This window comes from Dermacentor silvarum, chromosome 3 (assembly GCF_013339745.2).
Source record: "Dermacentor silvarum isolate Dsil-2018 chromosome 3, BIME_Dsil_1.4, whole genome shotgun sequence".
Classification (NCBI taxonomy): Eukaryota; Metazoa; Arthropoda; class Arachnida; order Ixodida; family Ixodidae; genus Dermacentor; species Dermacentor silvarum.
This window is the reverse complement of record NC_051156.1, coordinates 86049982-86068771: the sequence shown is the minus strand read 5'-3', so window position 1 is coordinate 86068771 and position 18790 is coordinate 86049982. Positions and strand designations below refer to the sequence as shown.

Sequence of the window (18790 nt, the reverse complement as noted above, 5' to 3'; positions counted from 1 at the left end):
CAAGAGACAGACCAGCACAGAACTATAGTGCATTGTTGTGTACTCCAGTCATGAGTCCATTGTTTCTTGTGTCTGTGAAGTACTTAGCACAGATTGATTGATAGAATTTATCGAAAAAGAGGGAGGAAGGCCTACTGTGAGGAAGGGGATAATGGGAATGGGTTGTAGCTGGCTTAGCAAACTTGTATCGTTAACGTATGCAACTACTTATTAAAATGCTTGTCGTAATGATGGGCGGCGCTTGTTGGGTGTACTCCACTTTAGCAAGGTAGCACGCCTTTGAGCACAGTGTGCAAAATGAAAAATAGAGAATGACCTCGAAAATGTGGCAATGATAGCATTTCATTACTAATAAACTAATTTGCACAAGGCACATATGAAAACTTCTTGTTGGAAAAAATATCTGTAGAGAGATAAGCGCTAATATACCAGACACATTCATCACATTTCATAAAACGTTAACAAAAGGTAATGCGGTGGGATCTCGTTGATGCAATCTGCATGAGAATTGTAAAATAACATGTATCATCCTAAAATCGTATTATCCGAACATAATCGTATATAAAAAAATGAAATGGTATATAAGAAAAAAGCATGTTATCCCGAAAAACGTGTTATGCAGAATCGTATCAACGAGATTCCACTGTATGAGACCAAGTTATGGAGTCCCAGAACAACACAAGGACTACAAGAGACACTGCAGTGGGGTGCTCCAGATTAATTTTGACCACCTGGGGTTGCTTAAAGTGGACATAAACCTAAGTACACACGAATATTTGTAATCCACCCCCACCTGAGTGCTACCACCTTGGCTGGGAATCAAACCCACATCCTCATGCTCGGCAGCCGAGCACAATAGCCACAGCAGTGAGCGAGAAAAAGTTGCTACAGCAGTTATACGAGTGCAGTTTGAGCAGATGATTGTTTGCTCGAATTGCTTATGTTCTGTCGACATCTTGTGCCACGTTGTTTCACTAAGTGAAATACGCCGTCTTCTGTGGTGTGCCACTAAATGAGACGCCCTTTCGGAAGTGTGGAAGTAGGGAGAAAGTGTACATGGCGCTCGAGTTCATGCTGCCTGATTTATGCGACAGATTGAGCCCTGTTTATGCGTTTGATGTGTTGATATAGTCTTGTTTGTGATCGCTTGCTTTTCTTCTTGCCTGTTATTCCATGTCCTAGGAGGCACACCAAGTACTTTGGGGGCTTTCACAACAACCACCGGTTGGTCAACTGGCTCTGGGACATTCTCGAGCGCGACTTCACCTCGGAGGAACACCACCTCTTTCTTAAGGTGAGATCACCTGTCCATGCTTTTGATATGGGAGCACTTTCTTAGGGAGACACTAAACTAGTAAAGAACGATAAGGTATTCTTTTTAAAATTTTAGTTCCACTTCTCTGGCACACACACAAAAAAATTACCACTTGTGGCACTGTGACTTCAATTGCACGCATACCAAGAAAACACCTGACTCGCAAACACTGCCAGAAATAATATGGTTTGTAATCAATTTGTTGTGTGTAAGACAGTTTTGTGATGCTGGCTTCAGCGTAGGCAAAATATTGTCACTGTTGAAAATCATCACGATGTGAACGAAAGTTAGTTTGAAAGGTGCAAAACACAAGGCTGCCGTTACACAGCACATGCAATAATCTTGTGCATGTGTGGCAACATGCTTGCTCACCTTCCTTCTTCGGCTACTTCATCAAGCATCACTGAAATTCAGCGTTGGCGGTAACGTGTTATAAGTAATGGCATTAGCGTTTACGCATTGCTTTTTTTGGTAACTTGATATCGTTTTGCAGGCTAACGGGTAACGTACATTTAAGGGGCCCTGAAACACCTTTCTAACTAATCATAGAACAGCCTCACTATTAAAGGATATCATCTCACATATCTCGTGCTGTAAACATTTTTCGAATCCTTCATCTAAGTGTAGTTATCACGCCGGTACCCGGCTTTCTCTCTCTTTTCGACTCCACTGGCACGCTAGAAGCTACACAGTGGAGAACACAGCCAATAGGGCAAAGCCCTGGCCAGAAGTTTAGTTCCGCGGTGGTGAAAGGGCTCGTCACGGCACTCCGTGGCGGGCGCGGTGCACTACGCTACGCATCATGCTACTGCCATTTTGGAGGCCATGTGCAGCAGCTTCGTGCAGTGCAAATATTGTTACGGGGAGAATATATATAGAATGGATATATTTACAGGGTAAGGCGCACAACGCTGCAGCAATCGTTCAGGGGAGCGCGTGCACACCAGAAAAACCACCCGTCGTCGTCGTCATCGTCCAAGCACCGACCACAGGATCGCCGCTCGTGACATTACCCGCCGGCGGCAGAAGCACCGTCCCGGTGCAATTAGGGCCCGGGCTGAGAGTGGTACGGTTTAAGACGTGAGACATGGACTATGTCACTCGCGATTGTTGCAGAGGCCGACGTAGGATTTAGCGGAGCGATTTCATAGGTCACATTAGTGACTTTGCGTACGACGCGGTAAGGGCCAGCATAACGGGAGAGAAGTTTTTCGCATAGGCCAACGCGACGTGACGGGAACCATAGCAAGACGAGCGATCCTGGAGGGAAGTTCACCTCCCGGTGTCGGCGGTCATAGAGACATTTTTGTTTGACCTGTGAAGCCGACAAGCGATCGCGGGCAACCTGACGGGCGATGTCAGCACGGGCAAGAGCATCACGAGCATAGGCAGAGGACGTGTCTGCGTGAGCATGAAGTATGGTGTCCATAGGTAATGGTGGGTCGTAGCCAAACAGTAGATAAAAAGGTGAATAGCCAGCTGTGTCGTGACGAGAAGAGTTGTAGGCGAAGGTCACAAAAGGCAAGTTAATGTCCCAGTCTCGGTGGTCCTCAGACACGTACATAGCAAGCATATCTGTGAGAGTACGGTTGAGGCGTTCAGTAAGGCCGTTTGTCTGTGGATGGTACGCAGTGGTGAACTTGTGATTGGTCTTGCAAGAACGAAGAATGTCGTCGACCACTTTAGACAGGAAGCAGCGGCCGCGGTCCGTGATTAACTGACGAGGAGCACCGTGGCGCAGGATGACGTCGTGAAGAAGGAAATCGGCTACATCAGTAGCACAGCTGGTGGGAAGTGCTCGTGTAACAGCGTACCGCGTTGCGTAGTCAGTAGCGACTGCAACCCATCTATTGCCAGTGGTTGACATGGGAAAAGGCCCTAGAAGATCGAGTCCCACCCGGAAAAATGGTTCATCAGGGATGTCGAGGGGCTGAAGGCTGCCAGCAGGCAGTAGGGCAGGAGTCTTGCGTCGCTGGCAGTGGTCACAAGCCGCAACGTACTGTCGCACAGAACGGTAGAGACCAGGCCAAAAGAAGCGCCTACGGATGCGATCATACGTGCGTGACACGCCTAGGTGTCCGGCCGTCGGTGCATCGTGAAGCTGGCGCAAAACAGTAGAGCGAAGATGCGCGGGGACAACAAGCAAGAGCTCAGCGCCGTCAGGCCGGGCGTTGTAGCGGTGTAAGGTGTCATTGTGGAGCGCAAACATCCGTAGGGAAGGGTCAGGGTGTGGCGAGTTGAGACGGTCTATAATAGGCCGCAAAGATGAGTCGCGGCGCTGTTCGTCAGCTATGTGGACGAAGTCTGTAATGGCCAGAACAAAGGTGTCAGATTCATCTTCCAGTGTATCAGGGGGATCGACCGGGTATCGTGACAAGCAGTCAGCGTCTTGGTGAAGTCGTCCAGATTTGTAGAAAACAGAAAATGAGTACTCTTGCAAGCGGAGTGCCCAACGGCCAAGGCGACCAGTGGGATCCTTGAGCGAGGAGAGCCAGCAAAGCGCATGGTGGTCTGTAATAACGGAAAAGTGCCTGCCATACAGGTACGGACGGAATTTTGCGATGGCCCAGACGAGTGCTAAGCACTCGCGTTCTGTGATAGAGTAATTTTGCTCCGATGGCGACAGAAGGCGGCTTGCATAGGCGACCACGCGGTGGAGGCCGTGCTGCTGTTGTGCAAGGACGGCGCCTATACCGTGGCCACTGGCGTCGGTACGAACGTCCGTGCTGGCTGACGGGTCGAAATGTGCCAGAACAGGTGAGTTCGTTAGGATGGCAACGAGCGATGAAAAGGCGTCCGCTTGGTCACGACCCCAAGTGAAAACGACGTCCTTCTTGAGTAGGCCAGTTAGAGGGCGGGCCACTTCCGCGAAGTTCTGGACAAAACGACGGAAGTATGAACACAGGCCAAGAAAACTGCGGACATCCTTGGCCGACCGTGGAGTAGGGAACTGACTAACCGCGCGGACTTTGTCAGGGTCTGGCTGCACGCCTGCAGCGTCAACAAGGTGGCCGAGAACGCAGATTTGACGGTGCCCAAAGTGACATTTCGACGAGTTAAGCTGAAGACGAGCGCGGCGAAAAACATCAAGGACGGTGGACAGGCGAGTGAGATGGCTCTCAAACGTAGTCGAAAAAACGATAACATCGTCCAGGTAGCAAAGGCATATGGACCACTTGATGCCTCGAAGAAGAGAGTCCATCATGCGCTCGAAAGTAGCAGGGGTGTTACATAGGCCAAAAGGCATCACTTTAAATTGATAGAGGCCATCAGGAGTCACGAAGGCGGTCTTCTCGCGGTCTTGGTCGTCCACAGCTATTTGCCAGTATCCTGAGCGCAGGTCGATGGAAGAGAAATATCTGGCGCCGTGCAAGCAGTCCAGTGCGTCATCAATACGCGGGAGAGGATACACATCCTTCTTGGTAATCTGGTTAAGGTGGCGGTAGTCTACACAGAATCTCCAGCTATTGTCCTTCTTTTTCACGAGTACGACGGGAGAGGCCCAAGGACTGCATGAGGGTTCAATTATGCCTTTGCCCAGCATTTTCTCCACTTCCTGTTGGATGACAGCACGCTCCAGAGCTGACACACGGTAAGGCCGTCGGTGAATAGGACTCGCATCGCCGGTATGAATGCGATGGGTGACGACGGAAGTCTGGCCCAAAGGACGGTCGCCAAAGTCAAAGATATCCTGGTAGGAAACCAGCACGTGGCGAAGGGCAGCGGACTGTGCCGGAGCGAGGTCTCCTGATATCATGCGGGCGAAGTGGTCGCAGGACGAACCGGACTGCGATGACGGCGGTGAAAAATCCGGTGGAGGTTCTGTGGTCAAGGCAGAAACCGTGTGGCCGGCCAATGGGGTCAGATGAGCGAGTGATATGCCGCGAGGAAGAACTTGCGTCGAGTAGCCAAAATTGAGGATGGGAAAGGCGGTGCCGTTGTTTCTAACTGTCACCACCGTATAGGGTAGCGCGACGTTGCGTGTCATGGCGACCTCAGGAATAGGGCAGGCAACGTAGTCGCCGTCGGGTAGGGGCGGAAAGGCTGACAGCTGGACGTATATTGCGGCTTGCGGAGGCAGTCGAAGAAACTCGACGGAGCGTAGCCGGGGTGGGCCGGCATCAACGTTGTCGGGGCACGAAGGAAGTTCTAGCCGGAGAAGGCCCGCGGAGCAGTCGATAAGGGCAGCGTGAGTGGACAGAAAGTCGATTCCCAAGATGAGGTCATGGGGGCACTGTTCTAGAACAGCAAAAAGAACAGATGTGTGGCGACCAGAAATAGTGATGCGTGCAGTGCACATTCCAAGTACGGCAGGTGTACTCCCATCGGCTACTCGGACGGTAGGTGAAGTCGCGGGCGTCAGGACTTTCTGGAGGTGGCGCCGGAGGCTCGAGCTCATTACAGAAATTTGTGCGCCGGTATCAACAAGAGCGGTAACTGCCACACCATCAACCAGAACTTCAAGAAGGTTGCATCGGGTATAAGGGACAATCAGAGGATTTTCAGGCCGGGTCGTAAATGCAGCGTCACCTCCGGGGGCTGCACTGGCTAGTTTTCCGAGAGGCGGCCAAAGGGAGACCGAGAGCGGCGAGGTTGGGGCGAGCGGGACTGACGGCGCTGGGGCGATGGTGAGCGGCTGATCCGGTTTTCCCTAGGAGGACGGTCAGCACTTGAGGCCTCAGGACGGAACGACGGGGCATATGGTGCATGATCCGGGCGATTGTAAGTGTTTGGGCGATAGGACGTGGGCCAGCGGCTGCGGCAATGGCGGGCGATGTGTCCAATCCGAGAGCACGTGAAGCAGATGGGCCGGTCATCAGGTGTGCGCCAATCGGCTGGATTTCGATAACGTGGCCTGAAGGTCGTGTTCGGTCTTGCAGCAGCGATGACAGGGGCGACCGGGTTGGTAGCAGTATGACCGTTATCAAAGGTGGGTAAAATGCCCATATTCGCGACCTCTTGGCGAACCACGGCCTGAATTAGCGAAATCGGAGCCAGGTTGTTGCTTTGCATACCGTCATGAGGTGTAACGGGTGCCATGGCCTCGAGTTCTCGACGGACGATCCTGGTGACGTTTTCTGGAGCTTGCGCTTGCCGAAGCGTGGCTAAACCTTCGCAGGAGGACGTGGCAGCCGTATTAGGAAGTCGGTCGAAGCGGTGAGTGATACGTTGACTTTTGGCCAGCTCAAAACGACGACATTCAGCGATGACCGACTCCACCGTTGAGCAGTTCTTACACAGTAGCAGATTGAATGCGTCGTCGGCTATGCCTTTCAGTACGTGGCCCACTTTGTCCACTTCAGGCATGTCCTTGTCGACCTTGTTGCACAGAGACAACACGTCCTGAATATACGAGATGTACGGCTCCGTAGACGTCTGAGCACGAATTGCGAGCTCCTGCTTGGCCGCTAGTTGTCGTGCGATAGGTCTCCCAAATAGATCGCGTAATTTCTGCTTACAGACGTCCCAACTCGTCAGATCTGCCTCATGCGTCTCGAACCAGAGTAGCGCAGTGCCCCGCAAATAGAAGATGAGATTCGCCAGCATTATGGTCGGGTCCCACTTGTTAGTGCGGCTGACGCGCTCATACATTGCCAGCCATGCATCGACGTCCACGCCGCTGGTGCCGTTGAATGTCCCGGGATCACGAGGGTGCAAGAGAATGACCAGTGACGGGTCTTGCTCACACTGGGTCGCTTGGTCGGTCATTGTGGTGGCAGCAACGCGCCGTCCGCTGCGAAGATCCAGTTCCTGGTGTTGTAGCGAGCGTACCCAGCACCTCCACCAAAGATGTTACGGGGAGAATATATATAGAATGGATATATTTACAGGGTAAGGCGCACAACGCTGCAGCAATCGTTCAGGGGAGCGCGTGCACACCAGAAAAACCACCCGTCGTCGTCGTCATCGTCCAAGCACCGACCACAGGATCGCCGCTCGTGACAATATGAACTGATCTTTCTGTCATTTTGAGATCACAGACGTATATATTTTTCATTTATTTAACTAAAAGTTAGCAATAATGTATTACTGAGAGTGCTCTCACGATCACGAAATCAGCAAATAACGTTGGTGGGCCAGCTGCTTTTGATGACGCTGTGTGATGGCATTTCAGAAGCGAGAGCAAGCGATTTTTCGCGGTTTTGGCACATCGTTGTAAATTCCCTCCTTGCCCATATGTTCATAGCCACCTCTATGTCAGATCGACAACGTTTTCTTACTATGTTCATTTAGTGTTTCAGGGCCCCTTTAACATTTATAAGTACTGTGGAGGGCCATGTTACTGCAGTCAATGCCAGATATATCAAACTTGGAAATATTGATTTATTGTCTATGTCGAACAGTTGTAATATCCCCTTGGATATCCCATACAAAAGTATGGCACTATACTACTCAAGTATCAAACTCCTGTTCACTGCCACATTCAATATATTGAATGCTGCGCCATGCCCCTGCAAGTGCACTTCTTCTGACGGTAGGACGCTATCACTTGCACCATTGTAAATATTTCATGCCTACAAATTCGAAACGGCAGTGCTTTGGCAGATGCTGTCAGACAAGACATTGAATCTGAAGGGTAGTGCCTGCCTTAGACGAAAAATCAGCACGGTGCAAGTCTCAGTTTTCGCATTTTCATGTTGGATGCAACTTTGTTATACAGTAAAAGCTCAATGATACGATCACGGCTAATACGAATTTCCGGATGATACAAATTTTTCTGTGGTCCCGGCCGAGCCCAAATACTTTGCAACGTGCTAGAGAACGGTTGTTACGAATCGATTTCCGGCCTGCGTCGGTTGATACGAATAAACGCCCCCCCACCGACGGCCGCGAAAGAGAACAGCGCGCAGTCACGCACTTTCTCCCGTTCTCTTTTGGTGCGGAGGCGCGGACGCCGCGCCGGACAGCGCGGACTCTGCGACTGGGCGTGAAGAGTTTGATGCGGTGACGCTTTTGTACTTTTCCTCCTTTTCGGCGGCCGCCCATCGGACGGAGTGGCTGCTGTGCTTCGGGCCGCATTCTTTGTGTTTGCGCCATTTTACCTAGTCGCAGCGAGCTATGTCTACCGAGATAGGATTGTCTACCGAGATAGAAGGACATTAGAGACTTTTTCTTCAAGAAATAAATGCTTTTTACGTACATGTGCCTGAGTGAGTTTACCTCTGACTCTTTAATTTAGCTACAGTCAAATCTCGTTAATTCGAACACGCTTATTTCGAACATACCGCGCACCGACAATGCTCTTAGCAGCGCGCCAAATCACGCGGCGGCGCCTCCGACCGGCATTGCTCCGACACCGCCGTAGAGCAAAAGCTCAGGAGAGACCCCTGAATGCCGCGCGCGAAGGAACGGGGAAAAAAAAGAACCTGCGGCGGAACTTTCACCCTCTCTCAAATTGCAAGGTCGCCGTTTCTGCATCGCGCCGGAACAAGCGTGTACGTGCCGACTAGTGTGTTCTAGACAACCGTATTCTAGCACACACTAGTGCCGACGTCTCAGCCACGCGGATAAAATGGCAGTGAACCCTTCTCCTTTATGCTTCCTCTGTTTTCTAGTCACATGTTGACCTTGCACGCTGCGGCAGCAGCGCAGAGGGAAGCAGCGGCGGAGGCGCAGTCAGGCCAACGAAACTGCCCACGCCCGCAAACACTCGCTTCCCGATAACGGCAGAAAACGAAACTTCAGGGAGCGGCTAAAATAAGCTGGAGCCAGCACGGCGGCGGGCGCGCACGGAGTTGAAGGTGAGAAAGCTACGAGGGAGTTGAGAGGGAGGGAGGGCGAGAGGAGCACAGAAGCGGCGGAGTTGACACGGCCAAATCCGCTTCCCTGCCGCCCTCCTCCCTCACCTTCGACGGTCTCCACGCGCACCCGTGTGCCGGCACCGCCCGCTTCCTGAAGCTTCGTTTTCTGCCGTTATCGGGAAGCGACCGTTAGCCGGCCTGGGCAGTTTCGTGGCCCGCGCTTGCTACGCGCTTGCTCGCCGCAATATTTCACGACTCGCACCGTTCGTGCATCGTGCTATGGTGCACGAATACTTCAAAAATACGTCCTTTTAATTCGAACAAGTTTTCGGGCCCCTTCGAGTTCGAATTATCGAGATTCGACTGTAGTTTTAATTGTTTCGATGATACGAATTTCGGCTAATACGAATATTTTTCGCGACCCCGTGAGATTCGTATCATCGAGCTTTCACTGTAGTTAAGCCTGATGAAGACAGAAATGCTGTGCTAATCTAACCATACCTAACCTAAGCTAACATACTCGTCGACAATAAATGTGATGCCAGTGTTGTAACCATGCACCTCACATGAAAAAGAAAAAGAAAATATTGCGTTGAGGTTCAAGTTACCACTTGTTGCCTTATTTCCAAGGTGCAGCAGTTCAGTCTCCTAATCTTCTTTTTGTTCTTGTTTTTCCTCCCCAACACAGTTTGTGACGAGTTGCTCGAAGCCTCCCCTTCTGGGTTTTGCCCACTTGGAGCCGCCATTTTCCATTCGTTGCGTTGAGGTCAGCGATGATCAGGTACGGTACCAGTTGGGTAGTAATAGTGCTAGCGTGTTTCTTAGACTAATCCAAACTTCTTTCCTCGCACAGTGCAGCACTTTTAGTCGTCCTCGCAGTTTCTTATCCTCAAAAATGCTCTCCACAACTTTTCCTTTGCCAGGTTTTACTTTACTGCAATAGCTGTTCAGCAACCTGCATTTTTATTCTAACTTTAAAAGATGATTCAACACTATTAGCTGAACCTATCACCATTGTGTATTGGCTTTTTTTTGGCTGTAGCGTCACAGCTAAGCCTGTCAGGTGCTATCGCACAATGAAAGTTTGGAGTTGCCACCACCGTGCTTTCTGCAGCCCTGACTGTTATATCTCAGCCTTGCATTTTGTGGTGCCCTCTGCAGGACACGGGAGATACCATCGGGAGCGTCATCCGAGGCTTCTTCACCATACGCAAGAAGGACCCCGTCAACCGCCTTCCTACTTCGTCGACCTGTTTCAACCTGCTCAAGCTGCCCAACTATCAGCGCAAGAGCACGCTTCGAGACAAGCTTCGCTACGCCATCACGAGCAACACGGGGTTCGAGCTCTCCTGAGGGCCGCTCAGCCCGCCCCCCATCTTTCTCCCATTTTTTGTCGCACGCTGCACGACGTCCGCCAGGTCTGTTTATTCCGGGTGCTTGAAGGGAGCAGCACCCCACACGTCTTATGATGTCGACCATGTATGCTCCCTTTTGGGTGTTTAAAGGGCGTACTGTTAGCCTTCAGCATGCTCTTACAAAATGTGCTCCGTTTTGACTCTTCCAAAGGTGCACCAGCATGACCTGCCCTTTGGTGTGAACGAAACCAGTTTCGTTTTGGGTGCTAGGAGGGCACAGCTAGTCTTCCTCGTCTGCTGGTCCACCAGAATGCTTTGGCAGCTTGCTCTAATTTTTAACGAGGCTAACTGCCTTGGAGTCCAGCAGACTCTTGCATGCTGTTCTGGCTGCTGTTGTGCCTGAAGCTGTTTTTATTTCGGGCCTTCGAAAACACGAGATGTGCATTTTATTGTTTAGCCTGCATTGAAGTGTGATAAACATTTTTCTTTTGTTCAGTGTCTTCCTTTCATTTTTTTAACCCCATCGGTGGCTGACAGTGGCGGGAAAGGGCAGGCCAAGCAAGTTTTTTTCTTATTCTCGGCGTGTCTTGCTCTTCTGCTTCTTCAGAATCTCTTGCATATTTTACCTTTCTTTCAATCTCGCCTATTCGGTCATTTGATCATTGAGTTGAACGAACCTGACTTTGTACTCACATGCTCATGGATGCTATTCATTTACTCTTGATACATGTTTGTCACATTTCTTTCTTTCATAAACCAAAGTTGTCATACTTTAGCTCATGGTTGCCAGGGTTGGAGCAGCAGAGATGCCATACTCATCGCATCAAATTTGAGGAAGGAATGGATTCTCCCAGCCTTCATCATTTTACATAGAGGAAATGAGTGTAGTCTTTAATATTCAATAATGAGCCAGGTATCTCTGCTGTTAAGAAGTGTCGAAAGTTATAGAGTGAATAGGTTTCGTCTGTCATTTGATATTGGTTGCACAGATGCAGTAGAGTGCGAACCGCATTCTTCTCTGGTAGACCACGTCACATCCTCTCCGCCCCGGCTTCATTTTTTCTTACTCACAACTGTCGTTAGCCTCCTACTCGAAGTACACCGCTGTTGACTTAGACTGCACCAATTGTCGCGGAATAGCATTGCTATGAGTTTCTGTGCATTGACAAGTTCTGCGCTTTGTTGTCGATTTTAACTGTGAGGAATGATGTGTAGTCTTGACTTTAGCCAGACTGGTTTAGAGTCTGGAAGAGCAGTGTGCAATGGTCGGAAAACAATATAGTTAACACATGTTGAAAGGCATGCCAGAATTGTTAAAAAAAAAGCACAAGGTTTTATATAATGTAATTTCACTTCTGTACTTTAAATATTTCCAGTGTCTTTTTCTTTTGTATTTTCTTCTTTTTTTTTTTAGTGCATGCATGTATGTTCCTGGCCCCTTAGAAGTGAGCAATGTGGGATCAGGCATAGCTGAACAAGTGATTATTACACTGCCAGCGAGGCTTTTTCTTTTTGCTTAGTGTGTTAGCATTAGGAGTGTCAAAGTGGAGAAAAGTGCATGTGAAGTGTAGGAAACCGGTCACGTGGTTGAGGTATATATAAATTATATATATACATAAATGAGAAGGGAAACAGAGGGGCTCGATTTTTTGTTAATCACGACCATATAAAGCCAGCAGGCAATGAAGCCAAGGGAAGCATAGCGGTAATTAGCTATGGTTGAAATTAAAATTTGGAAAATAAAGAACATAAGGGAAATGAAAGTGGATGTCGAAAAGTTAACTTGTTGCTGGTGGGGATCGAACCCACGACCTTTGCATTATGCAATTGGTACTGCATTGCTTGTGTAATGCTAAGGTTGTTCACTCGTCATCAGAGGCAACAAGTTATCTTTTCGTCCACTTTCATTTCCCTTTTCATTTTTTTATGCGTTTCACTTTCAACCACACCCAATGACTCCTACGCTTTTCTTGGCTTCATTGCCTGTTGGCTTTATTATATATAATGCAGCTCATGTTGGTCTGTCTGGACTATCGTCAGTTGCACTTCACTCCTTGAATAGGCATGACGTGTGTCGAGTGAGCGCCTAAAGAACACTTTGAAATGTGGTGAATGCAGTTTAAATCATAAATCCACGTCCTCAAAGATGTGCGACGTGATGCTATTGCATATCTCTCACATTTACCACTAGAAATAGCACCTGAATTTTTTCCTAATTCGTTCCTTAACACCACAAATGTGCCCATTTCTTGTGCTTTTATGTCTTATCTTTTTATATAATGACCAATTAGCCAGGATTGCTCATAATAGGTGACTTCCTAAACATATCGGCCACGACGTGTTTCTGGCTCTGCACTTGCTTCCAACGCATGCAGCCCGCAACAGCATAGCCTTCGAGATTATTTTATTTCGAGAGCAATTATATGGACACCCCTGGTGTATTTCCGCCATCGGCGTCGTCGTGATGTTCCGTATAAAGTCCAAGTGCAATAACATTACAGCCACGCTGTGTATGCTGTGGGTACGAGCGAAAGCGTGCCAGGGTGAGCCAAGGATGGTGGCTTAATCTAGCGTGCGCAAGGAAGGGAAGCAGGGAGGAAGCATGCCATGGTTTCATTGTGTGCAAGGCACTGGGAGGTGGGGAGGACGTTTGACTCCAGCGGCGGCGGCGCATGGCGCGGCTGAGCACGGCCACTCGGGCTCTATTTTGGAAGCGATCTGCAGTGGGTACAGAGCTTAAGCACACCAAGGGCTGATAGCTTCGTGTGTGCTGTGTTCTCGCCGCTTAGTTTGCGTTCAAGCCAGAGGCAGCACGAAGGGCAATTCGCTCGCTGCTGCTTCCGCTCGTCCTCATGCCAGTATTTTGAGAGCGAGTATCCGCGGTCATCGAGTGAGAGGTGTTCATGCCTCTCACTCAGTTTAAGTCAGTTTGCCTGCGCACACGTAGCACCATTCTTGTTAATGTACTTAGGAAGCAAATGTTTACACGTTTATATGGCTGATAAAGCTAGTATCCTTACTTCGTATAGCTGTCTAATAATTTTCTATCGCAATCGATGCTTCAACTTTTAGGCGAAAGTGCAACTTTTTTTTGTTACTCTGATTCGGCTGCTGGCTGCTGGATTTCAACAGCATCTATGTGCTGTCGAAGCACTGTTGGATAAAAGCAACTTACTGTGAGAGAAAATAAGGTTGCGCTCGATGTTAGATGAAGATAATAATCAAAACAGTGCACATCAATAAATAAGCGCAGATGTCGGAGCAAAACATTGCATAACACGACAGCAGTGTGTGCGTATTCACTGCTGCTGTCATTTAAGAACTATGCAGCCAAGTTCACGAAAGCGCACATTTTGTGTTGTTTTATTGGCGCAATTTCTGTGGCTTATGTAAAATTCTTTTATCACTTACTGTGTTCCTACTGTGTTAGTACAGTTAAACCTCGATATTACGAACTTCAATTTAATGAAATTCTCGGTATAATGAAGTATTTAACTTTTCGTAACCTCTTGTCCATAGAACCTCAATATAATGAAGTGTGTTAATACGCAATTTCAATATAACTAAATTTCACTGCGGCCGCAAAGGAATACTGAAACAGTAAATGGAAACTTCCGTGGACGTAGATGGTCAAATGATTCAGTTACAAGTGGCTGCTTGCAAACGCACCTCTCAAATTGCCCGCCACGCGACTAGAGTGACCGCCCAACTGTAGCCACATCATGTTCCATATAAGGTCCAAGTGCAATAAGATCCTATCTCGTCCCGCGCACTGTGTGCTTTAGGTGCGAGTGAAAGCGTACAATCATTGCATTCTACCAGTGCTAATATATGGGGCAGAAACTTGGAGGTTAACAAAGAAGCTCGAGAACAAGTTAAAGACCGCACAAAGAGCGATGGAATGAAAAATGTTAGGCCTAACATTAAGAGACAGGAAGAGAGCGGTGTGGATCAGAGAACAAACGGGGATAGCCGATATTCTAGTTGACATTAAGCAGAAAAAATGGAGCTGGGCAAGCCACGTAATGCGTAGGATAGATAACCGGTGGACCATTAGAGTTGCAGAATGGGTACCAAGAGAAGGGAAGCATAGTCGAGGACGGCAAAAAACTAGGTGGGGTGATGAAGTTAGGAAATTTGCAGGTGCAAGATGGAATCAGCTAGCACAAGTCAGGGGTAATTAGAGATCACAGGGAGAGGCCTTCGTCCTGCAGTGGACACAAATATATAGGCTGATGATGATGAAAGCTTGCGAGGGTGAGACAAGAAAGATGGTGGCTTCACGAGTTCCGCCTTCCCGCGTGAGCAAAGGGAAAGAGTGGGAGGGGAGCAAGCTTGCGGCAACGCGACCAAGTGCGCGCAGGGGACGGGGGGTAAGTTGGAGCACGTATCGATATGTGGCGTGCGTCTGGGCCGTGGCTGCACATGGCTGTAAGTGCGGCCGAGCGCATCCGCAGCCACACACCCTGCTTTAGAGGTAATCTGCCGCGTTTGCAAAGAGTGGGTGTGCCGAGATGGAATGGCATCATGTAGGCTGTCTTCCCATGCATTTAGTATTGGCGGTTGCTTAATCTTCAGTTTCGGAGACCCATTGAAGCGACAGGAAGATGAAGCATTCGCTCCCCACTGCCGGCGCTTTTCATGATAGCGTCGTCCCAGTGCGGGCGACACTGTGAGCCGCGGGGGAGGTGTGAACGCGAAACTGTGGCTGGCTTCGTTTAGTTCGTACCGCCAATGTGAAGAGAATGTCAACGTGGCATGAAACTGTGTCATTCATCGCCGAGTCCCAAATTCAACATGATAAACTGTTTTCTCATTCAAATTTGCTTGTTTCAATCGCCCAATATTTTGGAGAATTTTGCAGCCCCTTTCCGCGTTAGAAAAATTTATCAGCGACTGTACTTATTTGCATAAAAAATATAATTTCAATATAACAAAATTTCGATATAGGCAAGCAAATTGTCTATTTTATCGACTTCGTTATATCGAGGTTTAACTGTACTGTGAATAGTGCACAGTGTGCTGACTTAGTGCTTTGAATGTATGGCTAAAACTCATGTTAGCGATGAGAATACACGAGCCAATTTTTTTTTTTTTTCCCGCGAACTGTTTTGAAATCTGGCCTGTCATGACCCACACCCATGCTCTGCAGGGGCAAATCTTGAGATACGCTCTGATCGTGTAGCACATTCTAGGCAAGTGTAGTTGGCCATAGCAGTGACAGTACAGACAGTGAGAACTGTGAAGTCACAGTGCATACATGTTGCATCCTTGTTTCTTGTATATCGCAGAGTGTCATAGATCACAAGAAAAAGCACAACTGAAATATATCTGCATTGGTCACAGGTGTTCATGATCATGTGCAGCGTGGCTTTTTGCAGGCAAAGCACGTGACTTGTTAACAGTGTTTAAAAGGGTCCCCAAGGCGCGTTTATTCAGGACTGACGCTTTTCTATTCCCGAGGCTTTCCCTCTCCTCGTTGCATCATTAAAATGCAGCGGCATAGTATGGTTGCTCTACGATCATCATAACCGGCCCTAGTCTGTTGTATTGCTGCCCTGCACTTCAGTCAGCTGACCCACAGAATCATGGTACAGCAATAATGCTGCACTAAAGTATTATTTGTCAAGCACAACTACTGACAGCATAGTCGAACCAGTCGTGCATAGTCACATGCCTTTATTATCGTTTTTGCGAGCACTCTGATGTCCTCATAGAGAGAAAGCCGTCCTGTGCTGGTTTCCCTTTTTCAGCAATGCAACAGAAGTAACTTGGTATAACAGACGTGACAAGAAATGGGGCAGAATGTTGGGGTGCAGGAAACAGTGGACGAGCCTTGCTTCATGGCCCCTTCAGGGGTGTGGGTGCCTAACTGTTGATCGTCACACGAGTCATAGCAATACTTGGTCACCAGTGTGTGAGGGAAAATATTTGTATGCCTACATGTGCAGCGTAAAACATCTTCACAAGTTTCACCTAAGTACACTGTTTTCCAGTGTTTGTTATGCCAACTGTAGAAGTGCTGCAATAGCCTGTTAATTAGGGGCATTCATTTATTCAAAACCTATTAACAAATAAAGTATTGCCCCATTTGAGTCAGTCCCCAAGTGGAATAATCACTGTGTGCAAATTTGAATATTTTTTAGTACTGTTGGAATACTTCACATCAAGTGTGTAGGTTGAAATTTGAAAACAAAACAAAATGCCATAACTCATCACCCTAGCTGGGATGAGAGACATGGGCATTTTGTTTTATTTTCACGTAATAGAGTATTCTGCATTACTGTAGACATTTCTGACTAGTACGCTGCTAGATAATTAACACTTAAATTTTGATGATACACATTTGGCAGCGGGCCTCATTTGGTGCTATTCACGGGCAGTGCACCTGTGTGGTCTGTCTGCAATAAATTGGAGTTGTGCACAGCATTAGTTGATGTATGACATAAGAGTGGCACTAACTGTCACAACTATTCCTACCAACAACCCACTGCATTGGCTATGGCATTGTGCTGCTGAGGTTAAGTTCACAGGTTGAAATCCCGGCCACGCAGGCTGTGTTTCAGTGGGGGCGAAATGCAAAAACACCCATGTGCTTGGATTTATGTGCACATTAAAGAACCTCAAGTGGTCAAAATCAATCTGGAGCCCTTCGCTACGGTGCCTTTCTTATCCCCAGTGTTGTCTTGAGACGTTAAACTACATGAATCAATCAAATCAGCTATTCTAACCAGAAAGAAAAGAAATCTGTGCTTGTTGCTTCGCTGTTGCTGCAGACGCGTGTTTCCTATTTAGTCTCTGCGGCAAGCATTGGTGCTGACCAGCTCATGAGACTGTCTTGGTAAACTTCATCCAGATAATGCATGACCCCATATGCTTCCAGGAGGCCTCCTTATGTTATCAAAGTACTTATGCGTTTGTTGCTATGCAGCCTCAGTGCTATGCTTCATGTTCTGCATTTTAATGGCAGAGCCTTGCTAACATTCTAAATACTAGGATATGAGCTTCGATTTATATTCAAGATTTATAAAAAAAATGCTTGTGTTCAATGTTTGGTTCCCTTTCACTTGCACTAGTATATGTGGTGTCTAGAACATGGGGGAATTGACGTGTTTCCAGCTCCTGAAATCACTTCCGGCACATGCTGCCAGCAAAAGCACAGCCTTCGAGATTGGGTTTTGCGCTGAGATGGAGCCATCACTGGGAGGCATGGATTTGGAGACAACCTATCACTAACATTTAATTCATTTTCAAAAATTACCGTTTGCGCAGCTCTGCCATCAACGCATTGCAAGCACTGTGACCAGTTAATCACCTTTGACAAGGCTACTGCAAAAGGCAAAGCTATTCACCTAGCATTGATGCTTAATAGAGTACTGTCTGCTTCAATCCATTTTGAATGCATAGTACCTGAGTCAGCTGAGAACCTCTTCCCAGTGGCATATACTTGCATTTTTTATTAAACATAGTGCGATTATCTTCTAGTAAGCTTTTTCAGCCAAGCGCATGGGTGCTTTCTTTGAAAGTGCTAATTACTCCTGTGAAGACGCAGTGCGGAGCAATGTTACCTCCTTTCATCCTTTCTGTATCAGTAGCCAGCTTAAGAAAAGGACAGTAATCAGTAGCAGGAGTAATACATGCATGCGATTTTCTAAACAGTATCATTTCAAAGGTTCATACCTTCGTCCTTCACTCGCAGATGTCTTTAATATTTGTGTCCACTGTCTTGCTGGAAGCACTCAACATTTTCGAAGACACCCGTGTAATTGTGGAAAGGTCACTACAGCACTTGTGTGTTGTACAACATTACAGTGTGTTGTAGTATGATAGATGTTGATGTAGATAAACTAGCAAAGAAAATGGGCAGAAAGCCACACATGAGCTCTTTTACAAGCAGCGCCCTCTCGGCCGAGAAGACATTTTCCTGGCCTCAGTGCACTCTACAGCTACAGATGGCATTGCATAATGAGTGACAGTCTTGGTAAAAATATGAGGCCATGTTGCACGACCAAAGCTATTTGTTGTACGGTAAGCAGGCCACATGCACAAGAAACCCATGTCTCCATTTAGCGGTGCCACTGGTTCTCATGGTTTGATTTATATCTGTGTATGTGACAATACATTTTTGTAATGGCTAGAGCTACCAATTCCTTGCCCTTCGAAGTCAATGTACGGGAGTGGTTGCAAAAAAAAAAAAAAAAGGTATCTTATTTTTGCGTTCCTTGCTTTTGTGCCTACACTTTCTTTTGCTGCCTGCTGCCTTTCAGATGCATCTTTTATGTAAGACATGCCCAGGGAGATTGCCAGCATGTTGAGCATGTCTACAAGTCATGTTATGAATTCTATGTGCATTCGACAAACAACTGAACAAACCATCA

At 47.8% G+C, this 18790-nt stretch overlaps 1 protein-coding gene across 1 annotated transcript in view; it reads left to right on the top strand.

Moving 5' to 3' along the window:
- LOC119445559 (ubiquitin-protein ligase E3B) overlaps positions 1 to 18584 on the top strand; it is a 98995-nt gene extending 80411 nt beyond the window's left edge. Inside the window, exons 26-28 of the mRNA XM_049663403.1 lie at positions 1183 to 1294; positions 9746 to 9838; positions 10219 to 18584. Coding sequence (XP_049519360.1) covers positions 1183 to 1294; positions 9746 to 9838; positions 10219 to 10410 — 397 coding nt within the window. The 3' untranslated portion in view covers positions 10411 to 18584. The remainder of the gene's footprint in view (positions 1 to 1182; positions 1295 to 9745; positions 9839 to 10218) is intronic.
- The last annotated feature ends 206 nt before the right edge of the window (positions 18585 to 18790 follow it).